The sequence below is a fragment of the Arachis hypogaea genome, chromosome 13 (genome assembly GCF_003086295.3).
Source record: "Arachis hypogaea cultivar Tifrunner chromosome 13, arahy.Tifrunner.gnm2.J5K5, whole genome shotgun sequence".
NCBI classification, from domain to species: domain Eukaryota; kingdom Viridiplantae; phylum Streptophyta; class Magnoliopsida; order Fabales; family Fabaceae; genus Arachis; species Arachis hypogaea.
The window spans coordinates 133,776,805-133,801,227 of NC_092048.1; the positions used below are offsets into that span (position 1 = coordinate 133,776,805).

Sequence of the window (24,423 nt, forward strand, 5' to 3'; positions counted from 1 at the left end):
TTTTAAGAAAAAAATATCTCTTAATATATATATCATAATTTTACATCGTTAACTTCTATTCTAATTATGTACCGAAAAAAATTTATATTCTAATTATCCCATCGTTATATCAATTAAGGCTAAGCCCTATAATCTTGGTTTAACTCAATGCTATGTAATATTTTTTAGTGTTTTTTTGTCTCAGCATGTAGATAGACGATAAATTTTAGTTAAAATGGTACCAAACAAAAAAGTGGCATTATTACATTCTGTGTATAGAACTATCGATACTCATTGCTGAGTGCAAATAATAATAACTAAAAAATGTATAGATCCTATATTTTTTTTTAAAAGAAAAAAGTAATTTGAGATTTAAGATATAATCATCCACATGCTACTACTGTAGGGTCCATTGTAGTGGAAGTATTCCTATCACACATTTCAGGACCAATGTTTATAGGTGCTTCTCCCTGCAAGAAGACAGGAAATACCTTGAGAGTTAGGGAAGGAATACCAAACACCATCTTGCAAATTCTCTTTTTATTCTCAAGAATTTAATGAAATCATACCTTTGCAAGGTTCCTAAAGTAGGTCATATTGTAATTTCCGGTAGGAAATAAAACTTCAATTAGATCTGCTAATACCAATTGAGGTTGGGCCAATGCTCCATTATACCAATCTACATATACATGCACCATGGAAAGTTAGTTAGTTAGTTATCAAGTAGCTTAAATTAGTGAGGTAAATGCAACAAGTTATAACTTATAACTTCGTAGTTACCTAGTGTATAATTTTGAATCCTTTTGTCATATCTCCATAGGCTTGTGTTTGTAAGAAAGGAAAAACAAGAACGATCTTCAATGTTTAAATTTTGGATAAATGTTGATAGCATGTAGTTGGCTGGATCAGAAGTTAATGTTTCGTCGATGACTACTTCCACGGTCTACATGGGAAAAAAAAATCATAGATAAAGATAAAGAATTATGACAAACAATTATCACATAATCATAATAAACTTACACATAAGATGGCATGGAGTTCCTCTACATCATCAGGATTAGAGACATTGTAAGTGTTCTTGTTTATAGAAGCATCCAAATTCTCTCCTCCCGCATCTTCTACATACTGCTTGAATAGTTTGTGTATCAAAATTAACAAAGATCAAGTGTTAAAGGCTTGTTTATCTAACAGCAATGCTTTCATACCTTCAATTGATATGCTTCCTTTGTAAAAGACCAAACACCCTGAAAAGATAAAACACTCAATAGCTCCTTATATATAGTTTGAAGATGACAGATAAAAGGGTGTGTCCTGGAGTTTGGTGATACTGATACATACATTATCATACTTCATCCAAGCTACTGTTGGCTTGAATGATGTTCGATTCGTTGTGAGTTTAGCCATGCACAAATAGTTCTCCTTAACCTACACAAATGATAAACCATTTTGTCAGAGCAATATATCTCATAAAATTATGAAAACATTGTGCATTATCCAACTGTAGCTTTCATTTTAAATATACTAGTCTACAGGTTACTGATGATAGCAAAAATTTACAGAGAAAAAATACTCTTCATAATGATATATAAACAATTACTGATGGTGGAACAGAGGAGTGTTCTTACTGCAGCATAAACTTGATTGGCCCTGGCTTCAACATTTGCAAAAGCTCCAATATACTTGATCCACTCTGCTCTCTATCAAAGTAAACACAGTTAGTTTTCAAACATTCTAGGCAAAGAAAATCTTCATTATCATAAGTACATACATCTCTCTTCAATAGCCAGGTGTACAAGCTAACCTGGTACCCTATGTCCACTGTTCCAAGTAAAAAAAAAATATTGTTCTGTCCTTTTGGATATTGAAAATCTAGCCAGTGCATGATCTTCAGGTGCTTACCTGCAAAGGCGTATCCTCGACAAAGGGAACAAAAGTTGCAAAGTTGCAAGCTGGTTGTTGATCAGTGTCACTATAGAAGTGTGCTGAGAACTGTGCAATCTGTTGATAATCACTTTTGTTTAATATTTGAATCTGCCCTTCTTGACGCAATTTCAAGACACATGGAGAAGCCACCGAGTCTGCTGTTATGCCTTTCAAGCTCTCCAGCAAACCTAAAATCTGCTCTAAACAAGGGAAAGATTAGATGAAAATCCTTCTATCATGATCGTTTGAAGTTTAACATGTAAACTTGGAGTAGTGAAAGACTCTCACCTCTAAGAAGGAAACTTGAGTTCCAATCCCAGCAGAAAGAAAAGAATGACAAACAAGTTAGGGGCAACAAAGGTAAAAGAAAGCATTATTGTATTAAGACATCCTTTAAGTATATGATTCAATAAGAATTGGCTAAAAATGAATTGCAAAATCTTTTTAATATTGACAAATACAATGAAAGGGTTACTGCATTAGTTTCTTGGTAGATCAAAGGATGTGTTACCTTTTTATGCTTAACATTTTGGTTCCCAGTTAAGAAGAGAAATCATAAGGTGAATGAGATAAGCAGGGTATATACCTGGAAAATAATCTGTATCAACAGAATAGTTTGACAATGGAATGACAAATGATTTGATTCTTGAGGTGCAGTATTTAGTCCTTGATGCAATCCTTGAATTATTCTGCCAATGACACAGCAAAATGATGGAAGAAAATGAGTAGCTGAGAAATACAGCTTAATTAGCAGGGAAAATACAGTACACATGGTAAACTTATAAAAGGAAGAAAAAAAAGAAAGTAAAAGAGTGCAATTCCTAACTCATATGTTTCCCAAAAGATGAGAAGCTATTCCTTCATCAGCATCTATTTTGAGTATTTTCAGATCAATGTTATCTATTTCTTTTGTTATGCCAATGTCATTTTTTATTTTAAAATCCCTTATCTTTATCTACAAATGACTTTGCTGGTAAAGATTAAAAAAACACAATCACTCATGTTAAGGACCTCACCTCCCTCTCATTTCCATGTCATTGTTTACCCTTGTAAACTGAAAAATAAACAAATCTTAAGGATACAGTGCAATCCTAATACAAGAGTTCAAAGACAATGAAAAGAAAAATGTTCACAAAGATGAATTACCTGGAGAAGAAGGTAGCTCTGGCCATCAATAGCATTTTTAATGACTTTGAAGGTCTGGCCATAATAAATATGGAAGTTCACAGCATCCTCCACCTTTGAGAAGCTGCTCACTTTTGTTGGGGTGGTCCCTCCACGAACACCTCCACAACAGCTCAAGACCCAAACCAATGCCAAGAGAGAGAACAAGGCTTGCAGCCAAGAACTACAAGGAGCTGAGTCCATGAAGGTGAATGAGTGATAAAGTAATTAAACCTGTTGCTATACACAAATAATGTGAACAGTTGAGCTAATTATATATTTGCCACACTTTGCTCATAGTCATTATTTTAAGCTACCTTTTAGAAGGTAATAATAGAAAGCTAATAAACTTTTTTGCTATAGCAATTATGTTTTGCAGCCAAGCTAAACTGATAAATAATGCTTTAGTTTCTGTGATGAGAATAATGAAATATAGATGGAGATTCAGACTTGAGAGTGCAGAAATAATATTAAATGGATTGCAATAAAGAAATAATATTGTTGAAATATATAGTATGAAATGAATTGTTGGCATGTAGCTAGTGGGATTCGCACTCTTTTATTTTACTAGAAAGAGGTTAATAGTGTAGTGACCCGTGAACCTATCTTTGGGCTATTTTGTCATGTTCTTTTCAACTTGTATATTTATGTTGGTTCCTAAATTGATGGTACTTATTGTTCCCTATTATTCACTTTGATACTCTCTGCATTCTGCAATGTATGAGTGATCAATTCATCAAGCATGTGCTGTGCACTCACCTTACCTCATCTTCACAACTCTACACTCCAAATCAAAATCAAAATCAAAATCATTCATTCCCTGCTTGCAGCTTCTTGTAACTAACAAAAATTATTACTACATCCAGATTAGTTGATAAATTTATTATCTAATATTTGCTCAACGCCTCAACCAATGACTCACAAGAGCTTAGTTAAAGTTGTCATATGAGCCGTTCAGGAAAAGAAAAAGGTTATCTTGTGACTTGTATAATAAATTTTGATATCAGCTATGTTAAAAATAATAAATAAATAAACCGGCTGTGAAGTGTGAACACTTTGGTAAAACAAAGGGACCTAAACTCCGCTTTTTTATAGGGCTCCATTATAGTATGTAGTTGATAATTGTCGGAAATCAAGATACATAACACATAAGTACATAATATAAAATGAAAAAATGAAATGTAATTAACCTTATATTTTTTTACTAATTGGAGTCTAAGATACCATAGGGTAAGACAATTATGGTGTAAATCTCAAAGCGTGTTGAAGCGAGTGACGCATCTGAGAAAATGTAAAATGATGAATGGTACGGTGTATGGTCCCGTGATAGACAGCTTCACGAATCATGTGTAAATTGACTCCTTCGTGTTTGCTGACAAAGTCCAGATTCACAATAAGTCAATGACATTGGATTATTGTTTCAAAATCAGATATTTATGGAATATCATATGTCATGATATAAATGTGAATAAATATCAAAATATTCGTAAATAGTTTCTGATGTTTCACTTTTTTATTTTATTTTATTTTTTCATGATGTTTTTGCTTCAGCTCAAGTGTTAACAAAATCTATTCCTATAAAGGACTGTGGAAGATGAATTCACTAAGTCAAACATGTACAAATCCAATCTGCCAAATTCTAATTCTTTCATTAACTGCGTCTTTGCTGGCGGCTCAATGCATACTTTTATACACTGTCCATCAAAACATTTTTGAAGATGCATTTTTCCTGAAATTCATTACCAACATTAAACATCAAATTACCTTTTCACTACACATGGAAAGGTTTGATTGCCTTGCCTCTATCTCCTTCAATAACTCCTCTTGTTGGGTGCAACTCCTTCTGTGTATCCTCTCGTTCACCTTCATGCCACTTATCTGATTGAATAAATTATTTAAGGTGCTTAGGAAATGAATAACTAAATGCTGAAAAAGAATTCTCAAGCTAATAAACTCCTCCTATTCGAGAAAATTTTTATTTATGTAATTATCCAAATTTAGTCAGAGTTTAATTATAATTTGGTCACGTCAATTACTTGTTGGAACATTCTAGTATAACAAAAAAGAACAACATCAGCATTTCAATAACTAAGTTAGCAATGGTATTTGAAGTTTGATCTAAAAGATCATCATTATGATAAAATACTAAAATTAGAACAATGATTAAATTAAGTAATTGCGTGAATTTCAAAAATCACAATAAGAATTTATTTTCTACTCAATAGAGAATATTGTAATACTAATCATGGAACGTGTAATCTTTTCAATTTTTTTTAACAATTAAAAAAGTAAAGTATGATTTCTAATTTTTTAATATTTTTTGTTTCATATTTTTTTTATCACACTTATAAAATTCATAATAAAAAATTATATTTTATTTTTTCAAATATTAAAAAAAATTAAAAGAATTTATTTTTTTTAAATATAAAATAAAAAACACCAATTAATTACCTACCTAAGAATGTTTTCACTATTTTTTTTTTTTTGGCTGAGTTTTATCATAATGGCAAATACATTTGCCTTCTAAAAATGCCACATGAATTCGAATCTCTCTTAATAAGTAGAATATGTAAAGAGAGTATTTAATGTGTGCGTGAATAGGCTGTGTGTTGAAACCAATTCTTTTTTTTATAAAACTATGGGATTAAAAATATTAGTCTAATAATACAGGAATCTTTTGTCAAAATTATTTTAACAAAAAAAAATTAATGACATGCAAAGAGTGGGAACTGAAAATGTTATATATATGAAAAAAAAATCATCTTATAGTTGTTACCTTATATTTGAAAAAAATGTACGATGGAGTGTCAAGAAAAGTCTTATTGTATATATCTATGTAATTATAAACATATATGATAGAATTATAACTAGTGTGAAGGTGGTGTGACAGAAAAAATTTTTATTAGTATAGAATTACACAAAAAATTATTTTTAAGTCTATACATTTTTACATTAATTTTGAAAGTATTCATAGAGTATATCCAAGAACCTGTATCATGGTGTATATTTTTTGTCTAGGAGTGGCAAGCGAGAAAGCTGGCCCCGCCTGCCCCGCCAAAAGCTCACCCTTTGGCGGGCTGACTCGCCCCGCCTCGCCTAATGAAACCGTCTTAAAATCTCACCCCACTCCGCTTAACAGCGGGTAAGGGTGGCAACACTACCCGAACCCGCGGGTACCCACCCCACCCCTACCCGCTCGAGGCGGGTAATTACCCGCCCCCGCACCGGGACGGGTTCTTAGGCGGGGTGGGGCGGGGTCGGGTTTAGGTTAAACCCGCCCCAGTATATATAATATATATGTAAATATATATATTTTTAATATATAATATGTGTAACATATATAAAATAATTAGTAAAATAATTAATAATATTATATCATATATAAATTTTTACTTTAATTTATATTATATATATAAATGGTGGTTATATAATTTTTAAATTTTAATTTTATTTGTTAGATTTAATAATTATAGGGGCGGGTAGAGGCGGGGCGGGCACCCGCAAGGACGGGTTAGGGTTTAACATTTTACAACCCACGGGTAGGGTGGGGCGGGTTTGATGCGGGTTTTTTGTAGGGCGGGACGGGATCGGGTAGAGCAAAAATCCGCCCCATTGCCACCCCTAACAGCGGGCTGGTGGGCCAAGCTCACCAAATCTCCTTTTTTATTTTTTTTTTTACTATTAAGTATTAAATAATATAAATTACAAAAAAATTATTAAATAATATATATAATTTCACAACTATTTTAATAAATTTATAATTTCTAAAAATATAAAAAAATTATAATATGTAAATTCACAAACATTAAAGTCTTTATAATTATAAATATCTAATAAATATAATCATAAACCAAATTTTTTGAAACAAAATAATAAAACCAACATTGTCCAAAGTAAAATAAATATTGTCCAAAATATATAATTAAATATCTACAAGTTTAGAACATAATCAATCAAACGTAAAACATAATCCAAAACACTAAATTAGAACATCTTCAAAAAAATCCTAAGCCCGGCGGTGAAGCCCGCCCCACCCCGCCAAAACCCACAGTTTAAGCGGTGCGGATTAAGCAGGCTTTTGATGTGTGACAGTCTCAATTTTTCAGCCCGGCCCATCTTTTTTGGCGGGTTATGCGAGCCGGCCCGACAGATTTAGGTCCGTTTGTCACCTCTAATTTTACCGATGATATCGTCCTTATGAGAGAGTTAAAGGAAGATCTAAATAAAAAGTTGGATTTATGGAGAGAAGCTTTTGAAATATATGATATGTGCATAAGCAGTAGCAAGACGGAATATATGAAATGTAAGTTCGGCTGTCGAAGGGCAAACCCTAATACAGAGGTGAAGATTGGAGAAAACATCTTACGAAAAGTTAAAAGTTTTTAATTATTTTGGGTGCATCATACAGAATAACGGAAAGATTGAGCATGATATAAATCATAGGATCCAAGTAGATTAGTCAAAATGAAGGAGTGTGTCTGGTTTTATATGTGACAAAAAAGTGCCTTTAAAACTTAAAGATAAATTCTATCACACTGCTATCAAACCAGCTATACTTTATGGTACAGAATGTTGGGCGGTCAAAAGGGAGATGAAGATATTCAAATGAATGAGTGGTCATATGCGATTGGATAGAATAAGGAACGAAGATATAAGAGAGAAAGTTGGAGTAGCATTTATTATAGAAAAGATACTAGAATCATGTTTTAGGTAGTTTGGATATGTGAGAAGAAGATCGATAGAGCATTTAGTTAGGAGGATGAATGAGATAGAAGATGAACAATGAGTAAAAGGTAGAGAAAAAATTAAAAAGATCATCTATAAAGTAGTTAAACATGATCTCTATATAAACCGTCTTTTTATAAATACGATACATAATAGAGTTTAATGACATCGTTTGATCCATATGACCGGCTTCATTAAGTGAGGCAAGGTTTCGTTATTGTTGTTGTAGTTGTCCGCACTGATTCTTTTCTATGCTTGAATAACAAAATAAATGGATTAAATGAAAATGAATTATATATCAATTTCTATTGGTACAATTGAGTACAATACTAATTCTTAATTAAATAACATATTGACCAAGTAAAATACAAGAATTGTTGTGAGAAGAAAATACAAGTATCCTTCTAAATAATGAAATCCTTAATTAAGTTAGAAGCTAAAAGAAAATAAAATTACTAGGTCAATTAAGGACTAATTGTAACATGGTTAACCCACATGGTACAAAGAGCCAAAGATATGGAGAGGAAAATACCAATTTTCTTCAACACCACACTAAATCCTCTCCCACTTTTAATTCCAACACACCAAGATTTTTCTTGCTGATTCCATATGATCTTGTGAGCTACTTGTTTCATTCTCTTCATGCTGCTATTAGCATCATAACAACATTTCTTCTTCACATTAATTGTGTCATCATCACTTCTTGATGCCCAATAATTTTCAACTTGCCCCTTCAAATTAACACAAAGCGTCAACAATAGTGCAAAGATAAATACAATAGCACTTGCTAATGTATTTGGTGACTTCATCATCATCAGCTTCTTGAACAAAGACTCTTGATTATTCTTGAGCATCTCCATGGAAGAATTGTTGCCCATTATTGTTACTGGATTCAGTTGAACTTTGATGGTTTGTGAAGGAACAATCTGATGAAAGAATGTGTCGGCTACTCGGCGAGTCGCCACAAACATTCCATGGCTAACCTTGGTTTCTTCAAGGACCTCAAAGCTTGTGGAATTTGAATAATCAATGTTGTCATCATCATCGATGAAGTTCTCATTTGGGTCACCATCGTTGATGAACCCCATTGAGAAATTGTCAATGTCAGCTTCACTGAATTCTTTGTTGCTATTGTGTAGCTCAGATTCTGCTGCAAATAAAGTTTTATTTATGTTTTTTTTCAAGAAAAATAAAAGGTAAACAAGAGAAAGATATACATGGCAAAGGGAAACAGCAATCATGCATGTGCATTGTGTATAGTTATGCATGCTTAATGATAGAAAAGTGTTACATAACTAGAAAAAAAAATTTATTAAACTCTTTGATGAAATAAAGTAATAAAACTCATTTATCTATTTAGAGAAAAATCCAAAATAACTCCTGACAATTACTTCGAAAGACAACGAGACCCTTAACAAAAAAAAAAACACAATCCGGCCTTTGACAATGACCTCGAAAGGACAAAGAGGCCCTTGTGCAAAAAAAAAAATTAATGTTATTTTTTTGGCATAGGGGCTAATCAATCTAAAAAAAATATCAGGAACCGGATTGAGTATTTTTTTTTGAGGCCTCCTTATCCTTTTGAAATAATTGTCGAGACCGGATAGGTACTCACTCATTTATTTATTAAGAGTAATAGGAGCAAATATATAAAGTTTTCTAATTATCTAGCTTTGTTGGCTAATTAATATACCTTGAACCTCATTTTCTTGTATGTTTGTTTGGAAGCTTGATATATCCTCAATCGGAACCGTCTTTTGCTCTTCCATAAAGCTCTGCAAAATTATGGGTATAAGGTACTCACTCATTTATATAAGTTCCAACATTAGTTTTATTGTAGCAAGTAATGGGTATAAGGTCATGTACAACATACCTTGAACTCGCTTTCAAGATCTCCAATCTCTATTGTTCTTAGGTTTTGATCTTGGATTTCATATCTCATGGGGTTCATATCATTTACGGCGTGATTAGTGTAACTTGTGCCAGCATTAAAAGCAAAATCATGTTCGTGATGATGAGGAGCAGCATAATTTGCATTGTTGCCACCCAATAATGTGTGTGAATGGTTTGAATGATTTGTGAATTCATGGGAAGAAACATTAGCATTAGCAAGTGAAAGAATCTGTTGCAAGATATCCGATTCATTGTTATTGTTCATGCTTCCTCCACACATTGAAGTGGTGCCACGTGTCATGATGTTGAGCTCTGAAATTCCCACATTAGGGAATTCCTCCACTACCTCCAATGGAGGCATGGAAAAACTGTGCTGCATCCTTGCACACTCTAGTGCTACATCCACCTGAAAAACATAAAAACATACATAAATATATAATAATTAATTTGATTTTAGAAAAAATTTATGTGCAATTGTTTTTACGTGAAGTTGCTAGTTAAATATAATTAAATGATTCGATATATTTAACTAAATTATTATCTAACAACTTTTAACTTTTAGAAAAAAACAATTACACGTGAGTGTTCACTTTATTTTAGTTTAATACTTTTAATTTAAATAAAAGAAAGGTATTAGGCACCTTAGATGGAGAGTAAGTTAGGGCTCCATAATGAGGAAATGAGGAGGATGACGAAGATGGAAGGTTATTGAGGAATGGATCTTGAGATAAGTGTGGGCATTTACCATTATGCCCAATATGATGATCCCAAGGCATGGTGTCAAAGACTTGGGGTGTTCCTTGAGAATCAGTTGTCATCATCATGATATTATCAGCAGCATAGTGATCTGCCACTTTGGGGATAATGACCGCCGCCTTCTTGAAGACACGGCAAAGAGCATAGGCATCCTGCAAGCCAGAAGCAGCATTGGTTTCGCATTCCCTCTCATGAAGACGGTACTCGTGCATGACCCAACCAGTGCGAGACCCGTGAGGCGCCCTGCCTCGGTAGTACACAAGGGTTTTCTTCATCCCTACGGCGCGGCTCTGCGAATTTACCTTCCTGTCCTTTCCAGTGGCCTTCCAGTACCCACATTTCGTTGCTCTGTTAGTTCTTGACCCATTTGGATACTTCCTGTCCCGAGGGCTAAAGAAGTACCACTCCAAATCCTTACCCGGCAACAACGACCTCCCTGTATAATATTAATAATAAATATTCCTTGAGTCAATATAAAGGATAATACAAAATAGTTAGGTAGTGTTTGTTTTCGGTGATAAAAAAGGTCATATATTCCAATTAAAATTTTAGTCTTAAAATATAAAATAAAAATATAAGAAATTAAAATTTTGGAGTCATATTAAAATTTTAATAATATTCTTTTAAATAAATTTTAATTTTTTAAATTTTAAAACTTAATGTGATAAAATTTTTATTTTTTAAAAATAGTTTATAAAAATTAATTTTTAAAAATAATTTTTTAAAAGTTGTAATATTTATATTTAATAAATTAAATTAAAAATAATTTTTAATAAATATAAGTAATAACAAGTATTTTAATAATATAATTTTTAAAATTTAAAAATATTATAATAGATAATAATATAATAAAAATTAAATTTAAATATTAATAAATATACGAGATTATATTAAATTTTTTAATTTTAAAAAACTTTTTCTTATGTACTTTTAAAAGAACTTTAATTTTAAAAAACTACAAACATAAATATATAAATTTTTTAATTTATCAAACATAAAACAAAATATTTATATTTTAAAAAAATACAAACAAAACTTAATTTATTTAAAACTTTACTAAATCAAATTTAAATCTACATTCAATCTTTATATTTATTTTAAATTAAATATAATATTAAAATATAATTTAATCTAATATATTTTACACACAAAAAAATACAAAAACTTAATTTAACTTCAACCTCCCAATTTTTATTTTCCAATCTCAATTTCTCAATTTCAACCTCTTGTCCAAGCGCATCATACAAGTAATCAAGTATGGGGTGAATCTTTCTTTTTTACTGTTTTTATTTGTTTAATTACTTGCATTGGGAATCCCACTATTTTTCTCATTACTCTATGTGTTGACGTTCAGAATAGCTAGCTAGCTAACCCTAAATTAATATATGTGTATCTCTTTCCCTTAACCAAATTAAGAAAAATATATGATATAGACATGCATGTATATAATATATGTACCTGGCAAGTCCCACGGTTCGCACTTGTATAGATCAACTTCAGGAATGATCTCCAGATCAATTTTACGGCCATTAATCTTCCTTTTAAGGTAATAAGCAACCAGTTCTTCGTCTGTAGGGTGGAACCTAAAACCAGGAGGCAATGAAACTGGTGCCATTATAATATCTAAATATTATATGATCTCTAATACCCCACTTAACAAACTATCAGAAACCTCAATAATCCAAGCGATGATCTCCAATGATGCAATAATAATGCTCTCCCCTCCCTGTCACCAACGAACAAAAAAGAACAGTTTGTTAGCAAAATTAATATAATACGACATATAGTAGTATTTGTATGTACATAATATTAAAAGAGTAGAGACCTTAATGTGGAACGTTGGGAGCTAGAAAAATGAGAGAGAGCGAGAGAATAGGTGAGGGAAGAGGAGGGTGGAATGTTGGGGTTGCTTGGGCTTTTAACAAAGAGGACAAAAAGAGAATATAATGAAGAAGCAAATTGGGGTTGTCCCACTAGCTATCTCTTTTTCGATCAAATGGAATGGAAGATTCTTTTTATCTTTGTATTCAAGCTTGTGTTCTTGTGTGGTAATGATCCTATGCTTCCTGGTAGTTCTTTCTTGGATTCTGGTATGCTCCACATGACAATGCATGGAATATATTAATTGGATGCATTTCAAAACCTTTTTCATCAGACCAAGAATCTGCATTAACGTGACCAACAGTAGGAAAACCAACTTTGGCGGCTCTTCCTCATAACCCAAGAAAACTACATACCGTTCACACTTGACTACTACTCGCATGGAGTTTCATCATCATCCACCCCTTTTCTCTACTATTCCTTATCCACTTATTCAACTTGTATGCTCCTCCATTTTTTTGTTTTCAAAGTTATATCTTAGTCCATATAAATTATGAATTAAATAAGAACTTTGATTACTTAAATTTTGTGCATGCAAAGAAAATGATTATATATATCAACAATGGTAAGGAACAAGAGGATACCAACTAAAAATCAGCAAATTATCTTTGGTGAATTCAAAATTTGTATGTGAATGATATTTATGTTAGGCATTAAGATATTTTTTTACTAAGTATTATAATGTTTCTTTTTTATACTAAATGGATATTTTTTTATATATTTTATAAATTTTTTTATATACTGAAAATCAAAATTGTTAAAAATTTTGTGATCTCCGTTCCTATTTCTCCAACCGAAAATGTTATAAATATTATAAATTAAAAATAAATAAAATTAATTAAATATAATTATAAATTAATTAAATTATTATTTTTTGAGTAATCACTTGTTGTTGTATATACTTTTCTTATATATTATAGTTGGATCGGCCAAGGTAATTTGGAAGTGGGACCCATGTGGGGCCAGATTTTGCCACGTGAAATGAATAAAGAACCAACGTGGCATGGCAGGATGACTTGTGAGTGATCTGATGCTTTTCCCATATAGCTGATAGATGGATGCAAATTAAATGTTCCCTAACTAAATAGGTAGTATATTAGTATAACTTAGTCTTATGTCATCTCATGCTTTCCCTTTCCCTTTCACCAATCCATCTTTTGGTGCTTTTCTCCTTTCTCAGTTTATGCTGCCATGGGATTGTTTAATTTAATTTCGGAAATAATTCATTATATTTGCTTACGATTTTTCTCCTCATTATCCTAACATGAAATGCGATTTTATTTTATTCAAATATAAATTTTTTAGAGAAAATACAAATTAATTAACAATAATTTTGAACATCATCTAAAAATCAATCACTAATTCATCGTTACATATTTTTGTATATTTTTTACATGTTTTTCAAATAAATTAAAATAATCAGATACTAGAATAATTAAATGTTTTATATTAAAATAATTAAATTTAGAATTTAATTTTTTTGTGTCTTTAAGATCATATTTTAAAAATATAATAATTAAAATTTTTAAGCTTTTTATGTATTTAATGTATTAAAAATATAAAAAAAATTATCTTTCAATAACTTTTCAACCATGCTAATATAGACAAATAATCAGACATCAAATAGTCATTTACTCGAACAAAATATATGTTGAAATTTTAAATATATTAAAAATAAATTAAATAATATATATATATATATATATAATAATGAATAATTTAATAACTGATTTTTAATATGTATATATTATTTTAATAATTTTTAATATAAATATATTTTTTAATTTGATAGTATTCTTAAAATGTACATTTTCTTAGGACACATGTCAATAAAAAAAAAATTTTCTTTGTGGCTTAGAATTTAGTTAGGATATAGATATAGAATATAAATGTTCGACTTTATTCTTTTCTATATATATTTGGTAAAAGTTATGGAGGATAGAAGTTCTATCCAATGGATACTGTTTTTGTGTGAAAGTGAGCTCTGAGGTATAGCTTATTCTACTAGCGCTTGAACTTGCTTTTCTTAGAGTGGAGGGAGTGGAACATCGTCTTCTCCTGAGGAGGCGGCGTTGGGTACCTAAAAAGGGACTCCAACGCTCAAATAAGTATGAGTAAATAGATTAGAGTAATTGGAGTGAGTTCAGAATAAGATTGGAGTGAATAGCGTACCTGTGACTGAGTAAATCACTCGTATATAATGGAGTAATTGGAGAACCGTTATCCACATTGTTTGTTACTGGTTTGGTTGTGTTCTGATATTTCGGAACTTAGGTAGCTCTGGAAAGAGATCTGCGGAGGAGTTGTGTGTTGATCCTGGTTCCGAGATTCCCGTTATGACTCGGTTCCGACCTAACGGATCATAGCCCCCAAGGTTGGCCTGTTTTGGGGGTGATGAATGGACTCTTGATGGTTTAGAATTCACAAATGAATTCTCGTGGCAAGTATAGTTTCTAAACCAATTAATAACCCTTTCATACAAAAGATTGTTTGTCACAAGTAACAAACCCCTAAATTTATAAACCGAAGTATTGAACCTCGGATCGTTCTCCCTAAGAATTACAACAAAGTGTCTTGTTATTGGTTATGAGGTATGTTTTGGGATTTTTGGGATAAGAGACATGAATTGTAAATGGTAATAAAAATAAACTAACAACTACAAAGGTCTTGGCAAGGTTTGGTGGTCAAGGATCTCTATCCCTATCACTAACCACAACATGAGAATTGGCAAGGATCAATCCCATTAAGTCAACTCCTAACTAATAGTAGAGGAAAGTCAAGTGAGCTATATCAATCCAAGTCCATAAGTCCTAGTTCTCCGCCAAATCAATTAGTGAGATCTAGAGTTAATAGCTCCCAATCGTCAATCACTTGGACATTAGTAACTCAAGAGTTCCTAAGTTACCTTCCCAAGCTAAGAGCGTAAAATTCTACTCTAAAATCCAACCAAGAATTTTATCAAACACTTGGAAGGCATAAAAGGAAAGCATAGTAAAATTGCAAGGAAAGTAAATCTACACTACTCAATTGCAAGGAATTAAACAATAACAAATCAAATGAACAATAAAGGAACATGAAAACATAAAGTGCATTAAAATGAAAATAGAAGAAACAAAAGTGCATCAACAAAAAAGTAGAGAATTACAAGAATTAAATGCTAAACTAGAGAGAAGAGATGTAGAAGAAGAAGAATTACAAAAGAAAAAGTAAATCAAAGCATAAAATTAACCTAGATCTAAGAATTCCTAATCTAGATCTAACCTACTCCTAATTCTAGAGAGAAGAGAGAGCTTCTCTCTCTAGAAACTAACTAAAGCATCATAAAACTAAAATAAAACTCACTAACTAACTAGATGCCTCATCCCTCTTCAATCCTTGGGTTAAATAGCATCAGAAATGAGTTGAATTGGGTCCAAAATACACCAGAAATCGCTGGCCACGAGTTGTACTTAAGTGAGCACGTGCAACATCAGCGCGTACATGTACCGTGCGCATGCGCGCCCCTATGCGCGGTGCAACTATGGCAAATTTTATATAATTTTGAAGTCTCAGATGTTAGCTTTCCAATGCAACTAAAACCGCATTATTTGGACCTCTATAGCTTAAGTTATGGTTGATTAAGTGCGAAGAGGTCGGCTTGACAGCTTTTGCGATTCCTTCATTTCTTCATGAATTCTCCATTTCTACATGCTTTTTCTTCATCTCCTCAATCCAATCCTTGCCTCCTAAATCTGAAATTGCTTAACAAACATATCAAGGCATCTAATGGAATCAAGGTGAATTAAATTTAGATATTTTAAGACCTCAAAAGCATGTTTTCACTCTTAAGCACAATTAAAGGAGAATTTACAAAATCATGCTATTTCATTGAATAAATATGGGAAAAGATGATAAAACCCTCTCAATTCAACACAAGATAAACTCTATAAATGGGGTTTATCAAAGGATCAAGATATAAACATGTTAACATTTTTCAAGTATTATAACTCGGAACCAGGATTTGGAGTGGGTTGATTGTGGTAGCTTTAGGTGTGCCGAGTTATAGCTCGGAGCCCCCAAGGTTAACATGCTTATTCTCGGTGTAAGAAGTGGAAGCAGGTTATCCTTTTGAATTTTCGCGCTTAATATTTTGTGTTCGTCTCTTGGGGAGGAAAGAGAAATATTGGAAAACGCATTCGCTTTTAATGCGTGTTGGGTAATGTAGCGCTAGTGAGATCTAGCCGCTGATTTTCTTTTTGTGTTTAATAATCGACGGTTAGGGATTGTTCTTGAATTTTTACTGCTTGCAGAAGGTGTGGATAGTGGGCTGGTGGGTGATTTTTTGTTTGGATTTGTTTGATTATCTGGTTTCGGGGCTTGCTTTTTCTTTTTTCGCCTGTGTTTCCGAAAGATGAATAAGAAAGGTTAGTTATTCCTTTCTTCCTCATGTGCTCTTGTTTTCTGTGGGAATGTTTGTTTTCGGGATGGATAAGGGAAAAAAGGTTGAGATAGGGACAACTGTGGGTGGTAAGGTAGAAGTTAAGCTAGTTGAAGATGTGTGGGTTTGGGATCCTGTGAATCCTTTTTCATGGGTTGTGGATTCAATGAGGGAGTATGCTTCTGTGTTTGACGATTATCAAAGTGTGTCACAATTAGGGTTAGTGTCTTCGTGGGTCAGGGGGGAAGTGATATTAAGCTTAAGTTCATACCGTGTAGTGCTAATGATCGTGTCTTTCATCGTGGGGAAGGGTTTGAGTTTTTCTTCATGTACAATTGCGTTTTTGTGGACTTGGGTGTTAAGTTTCCCTTCTCTAAATTCGAGTGTGGTGTTCTCATGCAGCTTAAGTGTGCACCGTCTCAGCTGCATCCTAATTCGTGGGCTTTCGTTAGGGCTTTTTAGATTCTGATGAGGTATTTAGAGATTGAGCCATCCTTGGAAGTCTTTTTTGCTTTGTTTCAATGTAAGGGGGTTAGGCGAGACTGTTGGTTGAATCTCGCTAGTGTTCCAGGTCGTGCCATTTTCAACTTATATAGGTCTTCGTATAAAGGGTTTAAGTCTATGTTTGTAAAGATTGGCGTTGTTGAGGGTGAATTTTCTTGGTTTATAGATGAGTGTTTATTGGAGAGGTTCCCATTATTCTGGGTTCCAAGGCCTAGGCAAATATTGGGTATGGATGGGATGGGATACAGAAATGAGATGGTTGTGGAGTTTTTGGTTAATTATGTTTCGCCTTCGAGTTTGTTGTTGGTTGTTGAACTTCTGGAGTTGGAAATGGATAGAGATGCCTTGGCTGGATATATAGGTATTTGCTTTGTGAAATTTGTTTTTGTATGGTTCGGTAATGGTTGTTTATTCGTTATCTTTCTGTTTTGTATGTAGTTGAAAAGGCTCCAAAGGTGACCTTAAGCAGCTTGCGAGCGTATTTTTGGTCGAAAAAAGTTGAAAAGCAAAGCTCTACTAGTCATATTATGGCGGAGAAAGGTGCTGAAGTTAATCAGCCGTCTCCAAAGAAGGTTAACTTTAAAAGGAAGAGAGGAGATGGGGCGAAAGATATGCCTGTGGATGTCGCCAAGGATAAGGTCGGAGGGAAAGAGATTGATCTTGAGGTGGTCAAGCATTTTACCGAGAACCAAAGGGTGCTTCATGGTTATCGTGGGGATGAGGATTTGACTTCCCTTTGGAGTGAGCATTTCCCGTTGAGTATGGTTGTTGATGAGCACTGTCAAAATTCGGCTGATGTTAAACTTGTCCAGGAAGTTGGTGATATTGGGGTTTGTCAGTATCTACAGGTATAGTGTCACTTTGTTGTTTTATTGTGTTTGCTTGTGTAGATCTTTGATTTGTTTTACTGATTTTCTGTAGGTGATTGGAGCTTGGTTGATGTCTATTGGCCGAACTCAGGAGTTGAAGCATGCTAGGGATTTGTTTGATAGGGCTGCCATGCCTCAATTAATGTAGAATGTGGAGAAGGCGAGCAAGCTGCGTGATGCTCTTGACTTGGTAAACTCATTGCAAGAGAAATTGACGACTTATGAGAGTGCGGAAAAGGAATTGAAAGAGAAAAATGTATATTTGGAGGCTAGACTTGTGGTTCTTGGAGTGGAAAAGAAACATGCTGAAACTGAGAAAGAGGATCATAGTTTGGAGATGTTCTCGGCTGGATTTGAGAGAGCTGTTGAGCAGGCAAAGCTTCTAGCTCCTGCTGCTGACTTTTCGAAAATGGATCCGTGTAAGGTTGTTGTTGGGGATGAGTTGGTTGAGGACGAGGATGGTGTTGAGGGTGAGGGGGAGAACTCTGGTGTTTAAGATTGTAATAGGCTTGTTTGTGTAGTTTTTTGAACTTATTTGACTTATAGCCTTTCGACTTTTGTCATGAACTTTTAGCTAAACAGATATGGTAATATTGGGGTTTGATTTGGTTATGTTTCATGTTTGAATTGTTTAGGAGGTATGTTTGCATATTGGTATTTGTTTGTTTGCAAGGATCAAGGGATTAGGATACAAGAGTTTTGTTGTTTGTTTGTTGTTTTGTATCTCTGCACAATTTGTGCTTTCGTTTTGTGCATAGAGTTTGTGGGATGAGGGGTATGCTATTAGCCCCGTTAGGACTTGTAGTCGTTTTATGCCTTTGATCAAAGAAGTTTGATAATGTTAGAATTGGGTTTGAGGAATGTATGGAATATTTGAATTGCTCTTCCGACAAATATGCTCAAATGTGTCGGAAAGTTAGTGTTTGTTTGTTTTGAAGTTGCCTACGTATGAGATGCGATATAAATAGTTGTTTGTTTACTATACAATATGATTTGTTGAAAAGGATGCGGGGTGGTGTGCCTCATTAAAACCTCTCTAGCAAAACCCTCCTTAGGGACAAAATCTGGTAGTAGGAAAAAGAGTGCATCACCTTGTCCGACTTATAGACTAGCTGAAATACATTTTCAGAGATGATATGTTCCAAGCGTTTGGTAGTATAGTTCCATTGAGCTTTTGTATTTTGTATGCTCCCTTGCCAATGACTTTTTGTATTCTGAATGGTCCTTCCCAATTTGCGCTTAGTTTGCCGTGTCCTTGTGGCCTTCGTATGTCTTCAACTTTTATGAGTACTAGGTTTCCTTGTGAGAATGTCCTTGTTTTGAATTTCTTGTTATATTTTCGAGCTATAGCTCGTTTTGCCGCTAATTGTTGTAGCGTTGATTTGTCTCGATCTTCCTCTGTGAGGTCAAGCTCGACTCTTCTGTTTTCAATATTGTCGCTTTCGTTGACGTTTGTTGTTCTAGGATTTTGTATAGATATCTCAACTAGTATCATGGCGTCGCATCCGTACACTAGCCTGAAAGGTGTTTTCTTTTTTGATGATTGTTCAGTTGTGTTATAGCTCCATAGTACTTCAGGGATAAGCTCGGCCCATTCTCCTTTTGAGTCGTCGAGCTTCTTTTTAATGCCCTGCAAAATGATCTTATTGGCGGCTTCAGCTAGGCCGTTAGTTTATGGATGTTCGACAGAGGAGAACTGTTGAAATATTTTAAAATTTTGTAAGAAATTTGTGAACTTTTGATCTATGAATTGTCTACCATTATCAGTAATAATGAATTGAGGAATACCAAAGTGGCATAGTATGTTTTTCCAAACGAAAGAAATCATTTTTCGGAAGTTATTTTTGCCAATGGTGTAGCCTCTATCCATTTTGTAAAGTAATCTATGGCGACAATTAAAAATTAAACCTGGCCTGGAGTGGGTGGGAATGGTTCGAGGATATCTAGCCCTCATTTGTTGAACGGCCAGCATATCTCGGATGTATGTAACTGCTCGGCTGGGTTGTGAATGATTGGTGCATGACGTTGGCAGTGGTCGCAATGCTTTACTTTATTCATGCAGTCTTGTTTTAACGTCGGCCAGTAGTAACCAGCTCGGAGGATTTTGGCAGCTAGACTCCGGCTGCCTATGTGTGTGCCACAGACTCCCTGTGGACTTCATCTATTGCCAGTTTGGCTTCTACCGTGTTTAGGCATCTTAGGAGCGGTCTTGTGAATCCTCTTTTCTATAATTCGGTTCCGAACATTGTGTAAAAACTTGCTCTTCATTTGAACTTTCGTTGATTTTGGATGTTGCTGGGGATGTTACCTGTTTGCAAGTAAGTTATGAAGGGTGATCTCCAGTCATCTTCCTGTGAAATACTCGAGATTGATGTTAGCATAACACTAGGCTCTTCGAGTGTAAGTTGGAATAAGATGGGTGGTGTAGTTTGACTTCTTGTTGTTGCTAATTTTGAAAGGATATCTGCTCTATCATTTTGTTCCCGAGGTATGTGGAATATATTAAAATGTTGAAAATTACTGACGAGGCTATTGACTATGATATTGTATTTTTATAATAACGGGTATTTTACCTGGAAATTACCTGTTACCTGTTGTACCACAAGGAGGGAGTCACATTTGACATTTAAATGTGTTACGCCCATTGTGTGGGCCAGTCGAAGTCCTGCTATGAGAGCTTCGTACTCTGCTTGGTTATTGCTTGCATGAAAGGTAAATTGTAGGGATTGCTCTAATTGTGTTCCGTGTTTGTCTTCGAGGAGTATTCCTGCTCCGGAACCTTTGTTGTTTGAGGCACCATCGACATATAGTGTCCAAATGTTATCTTTAGGATCTTGCTTTTCTGTGGTGAATTCTGCAATGAAGTCGGCTAATGCTTGTGATTTGATGGCTCATCTGGATTGGTATTGGATGTCGTATTCTGACAGCTCGATCAACCATTTGATTAACCGTCCTGCTAGTTCTGGCTTCGTCAGTATTTGTCTTAAGGGTTGTTCTATTCTGACCACAATGGTATGGCTTTGAAAGTAATGTCGTAGGTGTCTGGATGTTGTGACTAGGGCTAGTGCCAGTTTCTCTATCTTTGGATAACGAACCTCGGCGTTTTGAAGAGATTTGTTGACGAAGTATACCGGGTGTTGTTGCTTTTCTGTTTTTGTTACCAAGTCAGAACTGATAGCCTGGTTAGTAATAGATAAATATAGATAAAGTGGTTTACCAGCTTCTGGGGTATAGAGGATTGGAGGGTCTGAAAGTATGGCCTTGAGCTCGGTGAAAGCTGTTTCGCATTCCTCGGTCCAGTGAAATTCTGCTTGTTTCCATAGAGTTTTGAAAAAAATGGTGTGATCGGTGGGCTACTCGAGGTAGGAACCTGGCCAAAGCTGCAAGTCGGCCGGTTAGTTGTTGGACCTCCTTGACCGTTTTTGGGATTCGCATGTTTAGAATTGCCTGGCACTTTTCGGGGTTTGCTTCGATACCTCGGCAGGTCAGCATGAAGCCGAGGAATTTTCCGCTCTATACGCCGAAAGCACATTTTTCAGGATTAAGCTTCATATTGTACTTTCGGAGTTGTTGGAATATCTCTATTAGGTCTTTGACATGGTTTGCTGTGTGTGTTGATTTTGCCACCATATCATTGACATAGACTTCTATGTTTCGTCCGATTTGACTTGTGAAAATTTTGTCCATAAGCCGTTGGTAGGTAGCACCTGCGTTTTTGAGCCCAAATGGCATAACCTTATAACAGAAATTTTCATTGTCAGTAATAAAGGCAGTTTTATCTTGGTCAGCCTCATGCATGAGGATTTGATTATAGCCAGAATAGGCATCCATAAAGCTTAAACATTGGAAACCAGAAGAACTATCAACAAGTTTATCAATGGATGGGAGGGGGTATGCGTCCTTTGGGCAGGCCTTGTTAAGGTCTGTATAGTCCACACACATCCTCCACTTACCGTTGTTCTTTTTTACCATTACGACGTTGGCTAACCAAGTGGAGTATCTGAGTTCTTTGATGAAGCCAGCGTTTAGTAGCTTTTGGATTTCTTCTAGAGAGGCTGCTCTCTTGTCGGTGCCGAGGTGTTGTTTCTTTTGGGCTATAGGTCGGACTGTTGGGTTGATGACTAATTTATGGCAAATGACGTTGGGATCTATTCCTGGCATGTCTGCTGGGGTCCAAGCGAATAGGTCAGTGTTGTGCCTCAGTAGTTCGGCTAATTGGTCTTGTTCTTCTTTTTTAAGCGTGTTGCCGAGGTAAGTATACTTGGCTTTGTCGTTTGTTAATTGAATTTTAGTGAGATCGTCTGTTGGCATCGGCCGCTCTTGATGGCTAGTTCTGGGGTCCAGGTTGGCCAGGGCAGGCAGTTGATCCGAGTTATATACTGCTTGGACATATTGCTGTTCGGGTTGTCTTGGCTGTTCGCTTTTTAGACTGGCGTTATAGCACTGTTTGGCCTCTTTTCGGTCTCCGTGGATAGTAATGACTTTGTTATCCTGCGAAAGAAACTTAACAGACAAATGCACAGTAGAAACAATAGCATTGAATGCGTTCAAAGATGGTCTGTCTAAAATAATATTATATGGGCTTTTGCAGTCTACGACAAGATACTGTATATCTATCGTCTTGCTGTTAGGATATTCCCTGAAAGTGGTTTGTAACCAAATATAACCTCGAATGGAGACGCGCTCACCTGAAAAACCTACCAATTCTCCAGAAGATGGTTGGAGATTCTTGTCGCTATGTTTCATCTTTTGGAATGTTGAATAGAAAAGCACGTCCGCGCTGCTTCCTGAATCCATTAGGATCTTCTTTACTAATGGTTCTCCGACTTGTGCTGTGATGACAACCGGGTCATCCAAGTTTCGATCATTTGACTTAAAGTCTTTGGGGACGAATGAAATTTTTGGCTTGTCCTTGTTGATAGGTTGAGATGGGGTGAATTCTGTCATTGTCATCATAGTTCGGTACGACCTTTTTCGTGCCGAGTTTGTACATCTGCCACCTGCAAAACCACCAGAAATGCAGTTTATTATCCTACGTGGTGGATGGATATCACTGTCTACCTTCTTCCCTTTATCTCGGGAATTGTCAGTTACGTTGGGTTGTTGGCCGAGGTCTTCCATGTTCCGCCTTCGTCCCCGGCTGTCAACGTATTTGTCGAGTAGTCCCTGGCGGGCCAGCTTCTCAAGGACATCTTTTGCTATTACGCAGTCGTCTGTGGTGTGGCCGTACTTTTGGTGAAAAGCACAATACTTTGATCTGTCCACATGTCGCTGGTCCTGATATGTACCAGCTCTGTTTGGGGGTTTGATGAGCTTTGAGTGTAGTATGTCCTTTATAATGTCCTCCTTTTTTGCATTAAGGGGGGTATAGCTGTCGAATTTAGGAGGTAATCGGAATGATCTCTGCTCTGTCCTACTGGTTGGGTGTTTGTTTCGTCTTTCTTCTTCCCTATTTGTGGTAGGCTTTTCCGCTCTTCGTAGTGCTCGAAATTCTTCGATTTCGATCTGAATTGTTGCCTTTTCTTGGAATTCGGCCAGGGTTTTTGGTTTCGCCACCACTATGGATTCTTGGAATTTTCCTGGTCGGAGGCCGCTTTTTAGGGCGTGGAGGTGTACTTTAGGGTTTAGGTTGGGTATTTCGTTGGTTGCTTCAGCGAATCTAGTCATGTAGTCTTTCAGGCTTTCGTTCGGTCCTTGTTTGATAGTGCTCAGGTAATCGGAATTGTGGACATATATTTTGGATGCGGTGAAATGATTGACGAACTGGTCGGCCAGCTCATCGAAGCTTGATATGGAGCCTTCGGATAGGTTGGAGAACCATATTAAGGCGGCTCCGTCCAGGAAGGTTGGGAAGGTTCTGCATAAGATCGGGTCGGACTCCTTATTCATGAACATCATGGCGTGGAACTTGGTAACGTGGACATTTAGGTCTCCTATTCCTTGTTAGGGTTTGAGCGTCGAAGGTAAGGTGAAGTTTTTGGGCATTTCAAAGTTCATAACTTCTTTTGTGAAGGGGTTGGTTCTTTTGGTGGTAGTTTTTGTGATCTTTGGGATGGTGTGTTTAGTTTCCGAGGTGTGCTCGTCATTGTCGTCCTTATTTTCAACATTTTTGTGTTCTCCTTTGCTGCGATCGTGCTCCATCTGTCGTAGGAGCTCGGCCATTCTTTGATTTTCGGCCCTGAGGGCCTCATTGATTGTCAGAATTTCGGCGTGATTGACGTCGGAGGGAGCGTGATTGTGCTCGTCCGTCATGTCTCCCGTCCTGCAAAAGGAAATGAAAAATATGTAGAGTAAAGAGTTGTGGGGTTAGAA

The 24,423-nt window shown here is 35.3% G+C and overlaps 3 protein-coding genes across 5 annotated transcripts; all 3 read right to left on the bottom strand.

The window, feature by feature from the left end:
- Positions 1–148: 148 nt before the first annotated feature.
- On the bottom strand, positions 149–3,583 carry LOC112733764 (uncharacterized). Of its 2 annotated transcripts, XM_025782846.3 has the most exons (11): positions 3,049–3,549; positions 2,489–2,591; positions 2,191–2,204; positions 1,879–2,097; positions 1,605–1,676; positions 1,318–1,404; positions 1,185–1,223; positions 1,000–1,104; positions 760–922; positions 549–658; positions 149–449 (listed from the first exon to the last, which is right to left on the bottom strand). In XM_025782846.3, exons 1-11 carry the CDS (start codon positions 3,268–3,270, stop codon positions 363–365), a joined length of 1,221 nt encoding a protein of 406 aa, XP_025638631.1. In that variant the 5' UTR covers positions 3,271–3,549; the 3' UTR covers positions 149–362. The 2 variants fall into 2 exon arrangements, with proteins under 2 accessions (XP_025638631.1, XP_072068768.1); XM_072212667.1 differs by lacking the exon at positions 2,191–2,204 and having other exon boundaries at positions 1,879–2,102; positions 3,049–3,583.
- Positions 3,584–8,064: 4,481 nt separating this feature from the next.
- Positions 8,065–12,356, bottom strand: LOC112733766 (NAC domain-containing protein 86). Of its 2 annotated transcripts, none has more exons than XM_025782850.3 (6): positions 12,266–12,356; positions 11,899–12,166; positions 10,326–10,876; positions 9,665–10,090; positions 9,485–9,566; positions 8,065–8,938 (listed from the first exon to the last, which is right to left on the bottom strand). In XM_025782850.3, exons 2-6 carry the CDS (start codon positions 12,053–12,055, stop codon positions 8,256–8,258), a joined length of 1,899 nt encoding a protein of 632 aa, XP_025638635.1. In that variant the 5' UTR covers positions 12,056–12,166; positions 12,266–12,356; the 3' UTR covers positions 8,065–8,255. The 2 variants fall into 2 exon arrangements, with proteins under 2 accessions (XP_025638635.1, XP_025638634.1); XM_025782849.3 differs by having other exon boundaries at positions 8,065–8,941.
- Positions 12,357–21,624: 9,268 nt separating this feature from the next.
- Positions 21,625–24,009, bottom strand: LOC140177755 (uncharacterized). Its single transcript, XM_072210915.1, has one exon. It carries the CDS (start codon positions 24,007–24,009, stop codon positions 21,625–21,627), a length of 2,385 nt encoding a protein of 794 aa, XP_072067016.1.
- Between the last annotated feature and the right edge of the window lie 414 nt (positions 24,010–24,423).